This window comes from Staurois parvus, unplaced genomic scaffold (genome assembly GCF_062004578.1).
Source record: "Staurois parvus isolate SC_StPar_1 unplaced genomic scaffold, SC_StPar_1.0 ptg000282l, whole genome shotgun sequence".
NCBI classification, from domain to species: domain Eukaryota; kingdom Metazoa; phylum Chordata; class Amphibia; order Anura; family Ranidae; genus Staurois; species Staurois parvus.
In genome coordinates, this window is record NW_028318078.1 from 9,138,745 (window position 1) to 9,152,042 (window position 13,298).

At 41.9% G+C, this 13,298-nt stretch overlaps 1 protein-coding gene across 1 annotated transcript in view; it reads right to left on the reverse strand.

Annotated features, from left to right (window-relative positions):
* Positions 1-13,298, reverse strand: part of STAB1 (stabilin 1) — a 317,318-nt gene that overhangs the window by 3,221 nt on the left and 300,799 nt on the right. Inside the window, exons 64-68 of the mRNA XM_089681924.1 lie at positions 8,520-8,639; positions 6,169-6,318; positions 4,981-5,085; positions 2,429-2,569; positions 115-216 (exon numbers count right to left, since the gene is read on the reverse strand). Coding sequence (XP_089538050.1) covers positions 115-216; positions 2,429-2,569; positions 4,981-5,085; positions 6,169-6,318; positions 8,520-8,639 — 618 coding nt within the window. The remainder of the gene's footprint in view (positions 1-114; positions 217-2,428; positions 2,570-4,980; positions 5,086-6,168; positions 6,319-8,519; positions 8,640-13,298) is intronic.

A 13,298-nucleotide genomic window follows, 5' to 3' on the forward strand; every position in this document is an offset into this window, starting at 1 on the left:
GAAGACTGTGCATGTCTCTTCTGTGATAAATAGCCTGCCTGCTCGTAAGTTTTTTTCTTGCTTTCAGTTCTGCTTTAATAATCAGCCACTCTGAGAACGTTCAGATTTTATTACCTCAAACTGGTCAAAGAAACCGTTAGCTCCATAAACTGGATTTGGAAAGTTTACTAGAGGAGGATTCATAACCTCTTGCATATCTAGGTCATCATCTTCCCCCTATAATGAAAAATGGGCATAAATGAGTTACAGTCAGATGAGCTATTTTCAAACAAAGCCAGGAATTATATTTCAGTTGAAATTATATAATTGATTATGACAAGATTTAAAGTGGTGTAAACGGGATATTTTTATTTTAATGTCCCAAAGAAAAAAGTTGGTGTTTATAGAAAGTAAACCTGTTTTTTCTTTTCTATACTGTACAAAAAAGGTTATTTATTATGAAAAAATAACCAGTTCAATATAAACAAACTCCAGAGGAATCCACGACTCTAGGCGCAGAGCCATGCATTGGACTCTCCTTTCACTGTACTGCCATTTATTATTTTACTCACCTGGGTCTCCACCACTACAGCTTCTTCCTTTAATTACTGAGAGATGTGTAAAATTGTTCTTGTATCACATTGTTGTTGCGCTTTGGATGGTGTTTGTATTATTGTAGATATATATTATATTTCATATCAACATGCACTTTGGCCTTCTTTATTATATGCAGTATGGAATTTTCACTTCATAATACTTAGACTCGGGTCTATCCAGCAGATGGTTCCATAATGAAACTCTGTTGGACAGCTTTTTCGACTGACTTTATATCAGTTTGAATAAAGAATGTATTGTGTTTTAATGGGTTTTAGGGGTTAAAGAAACAGAAGAATGAAAGCACAAAAAGCCAAGTGGTCAGTTGAGTCTGCCCTTTTCTTTTTTAATCTTTTTTTGTCTTAGAAAAGATCTCTGTTTGTCCCAAGTTGCCTGACTTGTTTTCACTTATCAGTATGTTTTTGCAAGAAACGTCTCCAGAACGGGACACAGTATTCTAAAGGAGGTCTAATTAAAGAATCAGGACCGTCCTGATGGAGATCCCTCTAGTAATAAACCCCACAATTCCATTCACTTTCTCACTGTTTTGCTACATTGTTTGGTCATTTTGCAATCAACAAAAATAAGTACTCCCAACTCTTTTTTTCCATCATACTTCTGGTCAATACTGTACCCCCAAGTTTTGTACATCAGGGGATTTTTTTCTCTGAGTGCATTATTTTGGACTGTAGTTTCCACTGCTTAATTATCCAGCAATGCCAAGTCATGATCTGTGTATAAACACCTCCAGGAATGTCAACAGACATACCTTGCCTACCAAACCTTCACCCTATAACACTTGCAGATAGATTGAGGGTCCAATCACACCAGCCCCTGTGTTATGACACAGTGGCTGGTGTGCAGTGCGATCAGTGCGGTGCCCCGATCCCAGGTTGTCACACTGTTCACACAGTGACATTTCATTAAGTACTATCAGCCGGCTTGCAGTGACTGCATTACATCGGAAAGAGGTACCACTTTTTTCAGCTCACACCTCCTGCACACCACCGCAATGAGGTGGTGTGAACCAGTAACACCAGACACTAGACATTTTGGCTTGTCTTGCAGTGGGGGTGCTGTGGGGCTGCTCTGGAATAGCCAACCAACGCAGTCCACCACACCTGGTGTAAATGTTCCCTTAATACAACAGGACCTAGTACAGAGCTTTGTGGAACACCACTAGTGACTAGTCCCTGTTCCAAATAAACCTCATTTTCAACCACACTCAGATATTGCTTATTCACCAAACCACCCAAAGGCTATAAGTGCTAGCTTAGACAGATCTATTATGAAATCATTATGTGGAACTGTATCAAATGCATTGCTGAAATCAGGTCACATAACCAGCCTACCCCAAAACGTTTCTTATTCAGTCAAAAAAGTAATCTAATTAGATTGACATGATCTGCCCTCAGTAAAGCCATGATGCTTTGGATTTAGCAAGCTGTATGTTATATTAAATGATTATTGGCTCATGTAAACACAGTCAAAGCCAACAAGTTTCTGGGATGATACACACACACACACATATAGGAAGATAATGGTTTTACGTCATTATAGGAATGACCCTCTAAATAAAATGCAATTAAGTACAAAGGTACATTCAGTTGTTTTGTGAATTTTTTGCACATGCTTACTGATATCCCTAGGCTTGCATTGGCCCTTACCATTAATTGGCCTGGGAGCCATCACATATGGCCTCTACTGACCCTTTCCCATTCACACAAATAACTTACAAATGGTTACTGGGGCACATAACCAGCTTGATGGCATGCCATCCTTGGGTTCCCTAGGGGTACAGGTGCTCACCTAAAGGCAAAACATTAGGACATTAATATATTAAATGTTGACCAACCTTGAAATGTCTGAATTGAAAACCATCATTCTGTTTTCGGTAGTAGAGGTAACCAACAGCAGTGGCAGCAATCAGTGCAATTACTATTGCTGTTACCATCCCTGCAGTTACAGGATGTGTTATCTGGCTGTCTGCAATCTCCTAAAAGTACAAATCATGTTAGGAAATTAAGTTTGTAGTGAAATATAATCAGAGAAAACAATAGCTGTTCTTAGCCCTGTAGAGACTGCAAAATATACATAATAGTATACATCTTGTTAAGGACATTTCAGGAATATAGAACAATTGCATGTGTGTTAGTTATATGGTCATATACAAGCAGCAATGTCCCAAGCTCATATTATTATTATTATTATACAGTATTTATATAGCGCCAACAGTTTGCTCAGCGCTGTACATTGCAGTGGGAGACAATACACAAGACAGTACAATAACATTGCAATGCGATACAGGAGGGGTTCGAGGGCCCTGCTCCTTGGAGCTTACAATCTAGGAGGGAGGGGATAGTGGTACAGGAGGAATAGCTGAGGGGGATGGAGTGGTAGGAAGAGTGGAGGAGATCGGCAATTAGCTGAGGGCGTGGTAGGCTTCCCTGAAGAGGTGGGTTTTCAGGGTGCGTCTGAAGGAGAGGAGAGTAGGTGATAGTCTGATGGATTGGGGTAGGGAGTTCCAGAGGATGGGGGAAGTCCTGGAGACGGGCATGGGAGGAGGAGACCAGGGAACTAGAGAGTAGGAGGTCTTGTGAGGAGCGGAGAGTACGTTTTGGGTGGTATTTGGATATCAGGTCAGTGATGTAGTTTGGGGCAGTGTTATGGACAGGTTTGTACGTCAGTGTTAGCATTTTGAATTTTATCCATTGGGCAATCGGAAGCCAGTGGAGGGATTGGCAGAGGGGGGTGGCGGATACGGAGCGTTTAGTAAGGTGGATGAGTCTGGCCGCAGTATTCAGGATAGACTGAAGCGGGGATAGCCTGTGGTGAGGTAGGCCGGTGACGAGGGAGTTACAGTAGTCAAGTCGTGATATGATAAGGGAGTGAATGAGTTGCTTAGTGGTTTCCGGGGTTAGGAACAGACGTATTTTGGAGATGTTGCGGAAGTGGAGTCTACATGAGTTTATCAGCAATTGGACCTGGGGCTAGAAGGACAGATTGGAGTGTAGGATTACACCAAGTACTCTGGCTTGCGGGGTGGGACTGATGGTGGCATTGTTGGTCGTGATGGAGAAGTCGGGGGGGGGGGCGCGGGCTGGGGGGAAAACTAGGAGCTTGGTTTTGGAAAGGTTCAGTTTGAGAAAGTGGAGTGACATCCAATCCGATATGTCGTTCAGTAGGCTAGTGATTCGGGCAGAGACTGAAGGTGTGAGGCGAGGGGTAGAGAAATAGATTTGCGTGTCGTCGGCATAGAGATGGTAGTTGAAGCCTTGAGAGTGTATCAGTTGGCCAAGGGAGGAGGTGTAGATGGAGAAGAGAAGGGGCCCGAGGACAGAGCCTTGAGGGACCCCAACAGAGAGGGGGAGTGGGGGAGAGGTGGCAGCGTTATAGGTAACACTGAAGGAGCGCTGTGGTAGATAAGAAGAGAGCCAGGAGAGAGCGGAGTCTCTGAGGCCAAGAGAGTGGAGTCTCTGAGGCCAAGAGAGTGTAGTTTTGTGAGGAGGAGGGGGTGGTCGACTGTGTTGAAAGCCGCGTAGAGGTCGAGGAGTAGGAGCACTGAATAGTGGCCATTAGCTTTGGCGGTTAGCAGGTCGTTGGTGAGTTTGAATAAGGCAGTTTCGGTGGAGTGTAGGGGACGGAAGCCAGACTGTAGGGGATCAAGGAGGTTGTTGTCATTGAGGTAGGAGCTTAGGCGATTATAGACTAAGCGCTCAAGGAGTTTGGATGTAAATGGCAGCAGGGAGATGGGTCTAAGGTTGTTCAGGTCGGTGGGATCCAGAGAGGGTGTTTTAAGTATGGGAGTGATGTGCGCGTACTTCAGAGGGAAGGGGAATGCGCCAGTAGAGAGTGAGAGATTAAAGATGTGAGTGTGGGAGCGTAGGATGGAGGAGGAGGGAGAACGTAGGAGTTGTGAGGGGACAGGGTCGAGCGGACAGGTGGTGAGGTGGGCTTCAGAGAAGACCTTGTTGACCTCTTCAGTGGTAGCAAGGTCGAAGGAGTGGAGTGTTGAGGGGGTTTTGGTGTGAGGAGTGTTAGGTGGGGTGGAGGTCTGGACAGTGGTGAGGTCGAGGGAGAGGGGTGTTGAGGGGGTTTTTTCGTGTGAGGGGTTCTAGGTGGGGTGGAAGTCTGAGCAGTGGTGATGTCCCTACGAATTGGGTTGATCTTGTTTTTGAAGTGGTTGGCAATCTCGTGGGTGGTGAGTGAGGTACTGGGTAGAGGTGGGGGCGGAGAGAGTAGAGAGTTAAAAGTAGAGAAGAGGGTATTGATGAGGGTCACAAAGTAGGCCTGCTTGGCAGCGTGGAGGGAGCAAGTGTAGGTCAGGAAGGCAGATTTATATCGAGTGAACGCTAGTACATTACATTAGGGTTTCAGCTATCTATGCATAAAATAGGGTTTACTTACCAGTAAAGGTGGTGCAAGTAATGGTCCATGAATGATATGTATGATTCCATTAAAGGCAGGGATATCCCACTGGATAATTATTTTGCCATTTACAACCTTTGAGCACTGTAGCAAAATTAAAATAGAACCAAAACAGTCTTAGATGAATAGTAATGACAACAGTGAACTAATTGTAGGCATTAAATGGGTTTACGTTCAGAAGACAGAGTCATTTACCTTATTAGTGTATTGCTAGAGAGTTTTTTTTTTTTTTTCTTGAGAGAGTGCATGTGATCAGCACAGGGCCAATCAGCACTGTCTACAGTGGATCACAGGATTGCAGTACATTTTGCAATCCTGTGACCAATTTTCAGCTGACAGCAGACTGAAGCCCGCTGACGTCACTTAGCTGGTCCAGGCTGGAGAAAGATCCCGACTTTAAAGTCGGGATCTACCCAAGAGTCTGGTGCGGCACCTGGTTCAAGCTCTCAGAGAAGCGCTGAGAGCCTGAGCCAGATGCTTCCTCTCCCTGCACAACCCAGCGCTCCAGTGAGCGCTGGGGGGGCAGAGCAAACAGTGGTGACTGACAGTCCCTGATCTCTGCTCAGAGCGGCTGTGAGAAATCAGTGATCATGTGATTGCTGAGTTCTCACACCTATGGCCGACGGGGGAGCAATGCTACATCCACCTAAGTATAAATGGAGGGGGAAAAGCCCTAGTCCTTTTTTATATAGTTCATATACTGTACATTTTAAAAGCACCCTTGCATAGTGTAAGTTTTAGTAGCTTACTAGGCTGGAAGATTCTGCTTTTTTATTATGTCCCCAACGAGCCTTTAAGCAACACATTACATTGCAATCCTTCCCCACATCATCATCATCATCAAGAATTAGTAAACAGCTGTCAGGAGCTTTAGGCTCAGGTCCTGCTGCAATGCACATTCAAACATGTACAGTCTGTAAACTGAATATTTTTTATTGTAGCCCTTATTTAAGTCCATATATGTGCTATAGAGTTTTATATTTCAATAAAAAAAAAAAGAGTGGAACTGTCATCAGATTTTCAATTTGCTACCATAATATATAAAAAAGTTATATTGCATATATTGCTGGCTGGAGCAAATGTGAACGTTGATGATTCCATCCCCTAAAATGTGAACAAAGGAGCTATCACACACTCATTCATTAGAAATATCCAATATCTACTTACTGGAGGTTGAGAGCAATTACCGAGGAACTCAGAGATAGAAAGATTGTATCCTGTGTTGGAAACCAATGTGGTACCATTTGTCAGATTTGAGTATGGGAGTAAAATGTCCAGTTTAGTGATGTGATGTTCTAAATCCCGCCATGTTATTGTCTGTAAAAAAAAAAAGTAAGGTAATTTAATAGGAAGGGTTTAGAGATCCAATTTGTGTGTGAAAATGAAGTGATACTTCACCAGGATAAATCAGAAGTACTTCACACATAGGGAAGATGAAATGATACCTCATACTAAGATATAAAGCTAACAGATATACCCATAGAGGAGGTGAAGTGATATCTCATACTAATATACAGAACAGATTTAGCCATAGAGGAGGTGAAGTAATGCTTTTTAATATAAAAAAGAACAGATTCTCACACTGAGGAGAAATTAAGGTGAAGCAAAAATGTTTAAAAAAGCATTAAATTATACTTGTGCACCTATTAAAGTGAACTGACCATAATAGATATGCAGGCACTGCCACTGTCAATTCTTTTAGGCTACATTCACATGGGCAGGCAGGGGTGCATAGTTTGTGGTGTTTAGAGTGGCTAAACACCATCTCTAGACGCAGCAACTATCTATGCTGTTGCCACATACACAAACTGGCCGATTAGCTTCAGACAGAACTCAACAAAAATGCCAACCTTGGACGCACGCTGCCTGCATCCAGGGTCAGACGGAAGCTCTATTTGCATGCAACCACACAGATAAGTGCTCACAACTATTGATTTGTACAGAGTACAAGAGCTGCTGTTGGTTCTACACACCGTGTACATTCTTGCTGGTGGCCGTCCTTTGTGCAGCTTTGTGAATGTAGCCTTAGATGGTGCTAGTTCTCTTGCTCATTGCCGGGATTCACTCTCAAAAACTAGCAATAGTTTAAGTATGCAGCCAAGAAAGTCAGAACTCATATTTGTTCTTGGTCAGTGAATACAAACGATAAGCATGACAGGGTGTTAAGAAGCTAATAACATCTAAAAGAAGTTGGCAATTACACTCTTTATTTCTAGTGGCAAGCTCACTTTAAATGGGATGGTTCACCTTTTTCTACTATACATGTTCACATGGTTCTCATTGTGATCAGAGGCAGTGAGCTAACATACCCTTAGAGCAGTGGTCTCCAAACTGTGGCCTGGGGGCCAGATAAGACCATTTGCTTGCCCTTGGAGCATAATTCCTGCAACTGACACCAATGATGGGGCACTATTCCTCCCCCTGACATCAATGGTGGGGCACTATTCCTCCCACTGATACAATGATGGGGCACTATTCCTCCCACTGATACAATGATGGGGCACTATTCCTTCCACTGATACAATGATGGGGCACTATTCCTTCCACTGATACAATGATGGGGCACTATTCCTCCCACTGATACAATGATGGGACACTATTCCTCCCACTGATACAATGATGGGGCACTATTCCTCCAACTGATACAATGATGGGGCACTATTCCTACCACTGATACAATGATGGGGCATTATTCCTCCCACTGATACAATGATGGGGCACTATTCCTTCCACTGATACAATGATGGGGCACTATTCCTCCCACTGATACAATGATGGGGCACTATTCCTTCCACTGATACAATGATGGGGCATTATTCCTCCCACTGATACAATGATGGGGCACTATTCCGTCCACTGATACAATGATGGGGCACTATTCCTTCCACTGATACAATGATGGGGCACTAATCCTCCCACTGATAAAATGATGGGGCACTAATCCTCCCACTGATAAAATGATGGGGCACTATTCCTTCCACTGATACAATGATGGCGCATTATTCCTCCCACTGATACAATGATAGGGCACTATTCCTTCCACTGATACAATGATGGGGCACTATTCCTCCCACTGATACAATGATGGGGCACTATTCCTCCCACTGATACAATGATGGGACACTTTTCCTTCCACTGATACCATGATGGGGCACTATTCCTTCCACTGATACAGTGATAGGGCACTATTCCTCCCACTGATACAATAATGGGGCACTATTCCTCCCACTGACACCAATGAAGGGGCATTGTTACAAATGGGACATTTTCTACTCCCACTGTCAGGCCCCTCTAAAGTCTGAAGGGTAGTAAACGGGCCCTTTGTTTAGAAAATTTGGAGACCCCTGCCTTAGAGTATTAATAATGCAGACAAGCTTGTTCATTCAACAAAACAGTGCAAATGGTTTATCTTTCCTAAAGGCAATTTCAAAGATGGTTCCTAGGGGTTACAGCACTTTGCACAGCTGTACTGAATAAACCTAAAATGTTCTTTATAAAACATTCCTCATTGTACTTACTACATTGTCGTCAAAACTGCCATCTTCTGGAACAAATAATGTTCTATAGGAAGTCCTATTTACCAGCATATCGAAAAATTCAGCACCTTGAGAACTGGAATTACTATAATCAAGAAGCATCTGGGGAAACAATGTTTGAACCATACAGATTATAAATACATAGGTACAATTTACAAACTATATGGCATTTAAATGTTTTTTTTAAAGCTCAATAGCCAGTAGGAGGTTTTAACAGAACGTGAGATTTCAGATAACAGATGATTTACAAATACAATGTAAATATAATTGGAACAGCTGAAGAAGTGAAGTACACCTAGCAAATTGCTCCAGATTGTCTGAGAACTAAATAATTAAGGTTTTGTCCTGATAACGGTTAGATCAATTCCACCACTAGCTTTTTCATGTCTTTCACACACAGCTGCTTCAAAACCAGTGTGTATGGATTCTCATTTACAGCATAGGAATTTTAAATACAATTGACTTAAAGGAATTCTTTACTGAAACACAAACAGATGATACCATTATTGACTTCTCATTAAGCAAATACTAGTAGCTGGTTGTTATGATAACCCATTAGTTTCACTACTCTGATCTGAGTCACTAACTCAAAACGTATACTGATGAGAAATTTTGACATTTCTCTGACTTTATCTGCATTTATCACCATTTTTGATGAGTGAACTAAGCCAGTCATGAATGGTTCAAATCTCAGCCGGTTCAGCAGGGACCGGACGCAATTCGAACCATCTATGGGCAGGCTGATTGTACCCAATTTGATTGTTGTACGACTTGGGTACAACCAGCCTTTTGGATTTATCATGCAAATTTTGCCAGTGGCTATAGCCACTAGCAATAATCATTGTGTTCTCCCAGCAGGGTTGGCCCCCCTCCCCCCACCCCCCTGCCTGGAGAACACAGGAAAGAAAATTGCACCATCTATGGCTTGCTTAAGAAAGCACAGAAGGGTCAGCACAATTGACAGAAAATCCTCATATTTCTCTCATGAAAGATTTATTTTTGCCTTTACTGCACCAATGCCACAAAAAAGCCTGGTTACAATATGCCCAACGATTCTTTTCTGCCCCCATGGCTCAGTGTCTAGCCTGCTCCTTGCATCCATGTGAGAGCTAAAAACCTCTATTTATACACAGATACTAATTGCAATTTAACCACTTCAATACTGGGCACTTTACCCCCTTCCTGCCCAATTTTCAGCTTCAGCGCTCTCAGTTTGAATGACAATTGTGTGCTCATGCAACACTGTACCCAAACTAAATTAGACTAAACTAGAGCTTTGTCTTGGTGGTATTTAATCATTACTGGATTTTTTATTTTTTGTTAAAAAAAAGACCGAACATTTTGGAGAAAAAACGTTTTCTTTGCTTCTGTTATAAAATTTTGCAAATAAATAATTGTTCTTCATAAATTTCTTTGGTGAGAATAACCCAAATTAGTGTACATTATTTAGTCTGTAAGAAAGTTATAGAGTCCACAAACTATGGGATATATCTGAAAATCGATCAATACTGAAGTACTGACATCTTATATCATTTCTTGAGGTCCAAAAATATCAGGACAGTACAGATATCCCCCAAATTACCTTTTTCTGAAAAGTAATCAGCATGCGGTATTTAGTAAGAGGCATAGCGAGTTTTTTGGAATTGTAATTTTTTGGAATATAAAGAAATTTAAAAAAAGTCACTTTTTTTTTTTACATACTGCACCGATGCAGTACAGCATCATTATATAACTAGTGTGGAGGTGATCAGGCACACTGACTGGTGACAGTATGAAAAAGAAAAAAATTATATATTTTTTTCAATTTCATTTTATTAAATTTTTTTAAAATAAATATTGTGATCAGAGTGATATAATGTTACCATAGTAACATTGTACTACTCTGGGGAAGTGATCAGTACTTTTTTTTTTACACATTATGATTGCCTATAGCAGTGAATTTCATTAGCAAGCATTTACCTGAATGAAATCGATTCAGTGTTTTTTGTTGTGATTAGCTGTGATTGGCCCCAGCTAATTACATGACACAGATGGGCTGTGACTGGCCCAGTTTGTACCATGTGATCACTGTGACCAATCACAGTTAGCAACACAATTGTATACAATAGATGGCATGAAAGGAAGCCATCCATTGTTTACAGTTGTAATGTGACCTGCTGTGATTGGTCACAGCGGAGCCATGGTACAGTCAATGGGTCGGTACACAGATTAGTTATCGGCTCTGTCCGATGGACACAGCCAGTGACAGATCTCACCGCAGCACGGCCCCACAGGCACGCGCAGAGCGGCGATCCGGGAGGACGTCCTATGACGCCCACCCAGAACGACTAAAGTCCCGCTCGGCCGTCATTTTGCTATTGGCCAGGTGGTAACTGGTTTATATGCCAGAGATGTAGGAAATTACCCTTTAATTGTCATTTTAACCTGTGTGTGTCACCTTATGTGTCTGTACCAAGGCCAAACATTCCCGGGTATGAAAACCTTTGATCAGGGCCATTTGGGTGATTCTATTATCATTATGAGTTGAAAAGGAGCCAAACAATAATGTGATAATAAATGGCTTCATATGATCACTATCCTTAAATAAAAGATTTTTGGCATGCACAGTCATATTTTCAATATCAATGCCAAAATGTCATGATTTTTGCCAGGGTATGCAAACTCTTGAGCACAACTGTAATACAAAGAGAACCACATGCATTACTAGTTCCAGATTACACATACTAGTATACAGGGTGGTCATAAACTGATGTTGCAACATTTGGGGATATCTGTGATGAACCTTTGATGAGTAAAATATGCCTTGAAAGAAGGTCAATAGAAAGTGAATGAGAAGAAAATAAAACGTGTGAGAAAAGAGAAATATGTTTGTGAAAACGTAAGAGGTGACATCTTATTTAAAGGGTAACTCAACCTTTGTGGAAAAAATTGAGCAAGCAAAAAAAAAAAAATAATTACAACATGGCTTGCGTAGCAATTTTATATGCCATGTTATTAAAAATGTTATTAAAAATTACCATTCCTTTTCAAACGGCATCTGCTGTAATTTTCTGTAAAATCTAAGCAATATGGTGACTTGGAGGCAAAGGAAATTCCTGTTAGCCAGCTAGCTCATACATATGTGTGTGTACATACTTCTGCGCACGGTTCTGCACACACTACACAGAGTATAAGTGGACATGAGTCAGTATTGGTGCCAGACAGCTTGTTTAAGGGATGCTCTAACTGGCAATGCAGACTGGTCTTCAGTGTGTTCTTTGCTTTATCACCTGTGTTTTCCAGTTACCAACCTGACTTCCTCCTGACCTGATTTTGCTCTGTACTATTGCTCAACCAGATTATGGATTCAACTTCTTCCATGACCCTGATCCATGTTCTGATATGATACTTTATTGTCCACTCTTTGCTGACTTCAGTTTGATCAGTAGCTTTGCTAATACCTTTGATGCTGCCCCGTGCCACTGCCAGGTGCCCACTTGTACCATGTCCAACTCCTACCTGCTTGTATCATTGGTGTACCCTGCTATCCTAAACCGTCTGATGAATCAGAGTTTCCCTTTAACTTCTGCTGATTCTCCTGCTGACTGCTTGCTACTCCTGACTGCATATCCTGCTGGATCGGCCTGGTTGGCATCTCCAGTCCCATTTCTGCACTTGTGTTCCTCCTGCCCCTTTGCACTCTTTCGGAGGCATTTTTCTCACGTTCAGAGGCATCCTGGCAGGAGATGTAAGAGAGGCTGCCCTCATCATCTCGGTCTCCTATCAGGTACATGACAGTGTGATTGCCTAACTGATTTTTCCTGAAGTCTGCACACAGATACAAATTTTCAGGCATCCCTACTAAGAATTTCAGTTTTGGTGGGATACTCTCTAGGAGATAAATATTTCTAAAGGGATGCAGACCCTGCATTAGAACACTGAGAGGGCACCAGCTGATTATAATGAACCAAACCCTCCCACTCAGATTCAGTCAGCAATCATCCCAGGGAAACAAACAGCAATTTCTTTAAAGCAACGCAAGTTAGTAATTTGCTTCAAAGTTTGTTAAAAATCCTTGCAATGTACATTGATCTCTCAGAGGGGATTGCTTTTTTCTCAACAAAAGTGGAGTTTTGTGTGTTTTAAGTCTTTAAGTGGAAGGGAACTTAAATGCAGACACATATTGGTGCCTGCACTTATCTAGTTCAAATCTCCAGCTGCCCCTGACCCTCCAGCACTCAATATGCAAGTATTAACTTTCCAGTTTGGTTGAAGATGCGGCAGTGCACAGTGCAGGTCTCCTACTGGTGAGGTTAGTACAAAAGTGTGGTCAAGCTAGGACTTCAGAGCAGCAGGCTGCCATTGCATTCTGCAGTCCCTGGAGCTAAGGGTTCCATGATACTCAAGAAAACAAAACTAGTATATGTGTTGACACCTCTAGGCAAGGTATTTTATGTCTTCAGGTCACTTGATTAACTTTGCCCAAGAGCCATGTATGCTTTAACATTTTTCTTGTCAACTCTAGAAGGGGTTCTTACTCTCAAGACTAAAAGAAATTACTTTTTCTGTAAAAGACTTTCCTCCTCTTGTAAGGCTACCAGGGGGTGTGGAATAGAATGGAAGCTAGTATTTCAACTTTGAGTAAACATGGTGAGTTGAATCTTTGCCTCGCTCCTTACATTATTGGAAACCTTCTACAATGAGTTCTCTGTTCCTTGCTTTACTTTCTGTTTAGTCCAAGACAAGCTTATTCTTCCCATTGCTTTGCAATTTCTAAGTATC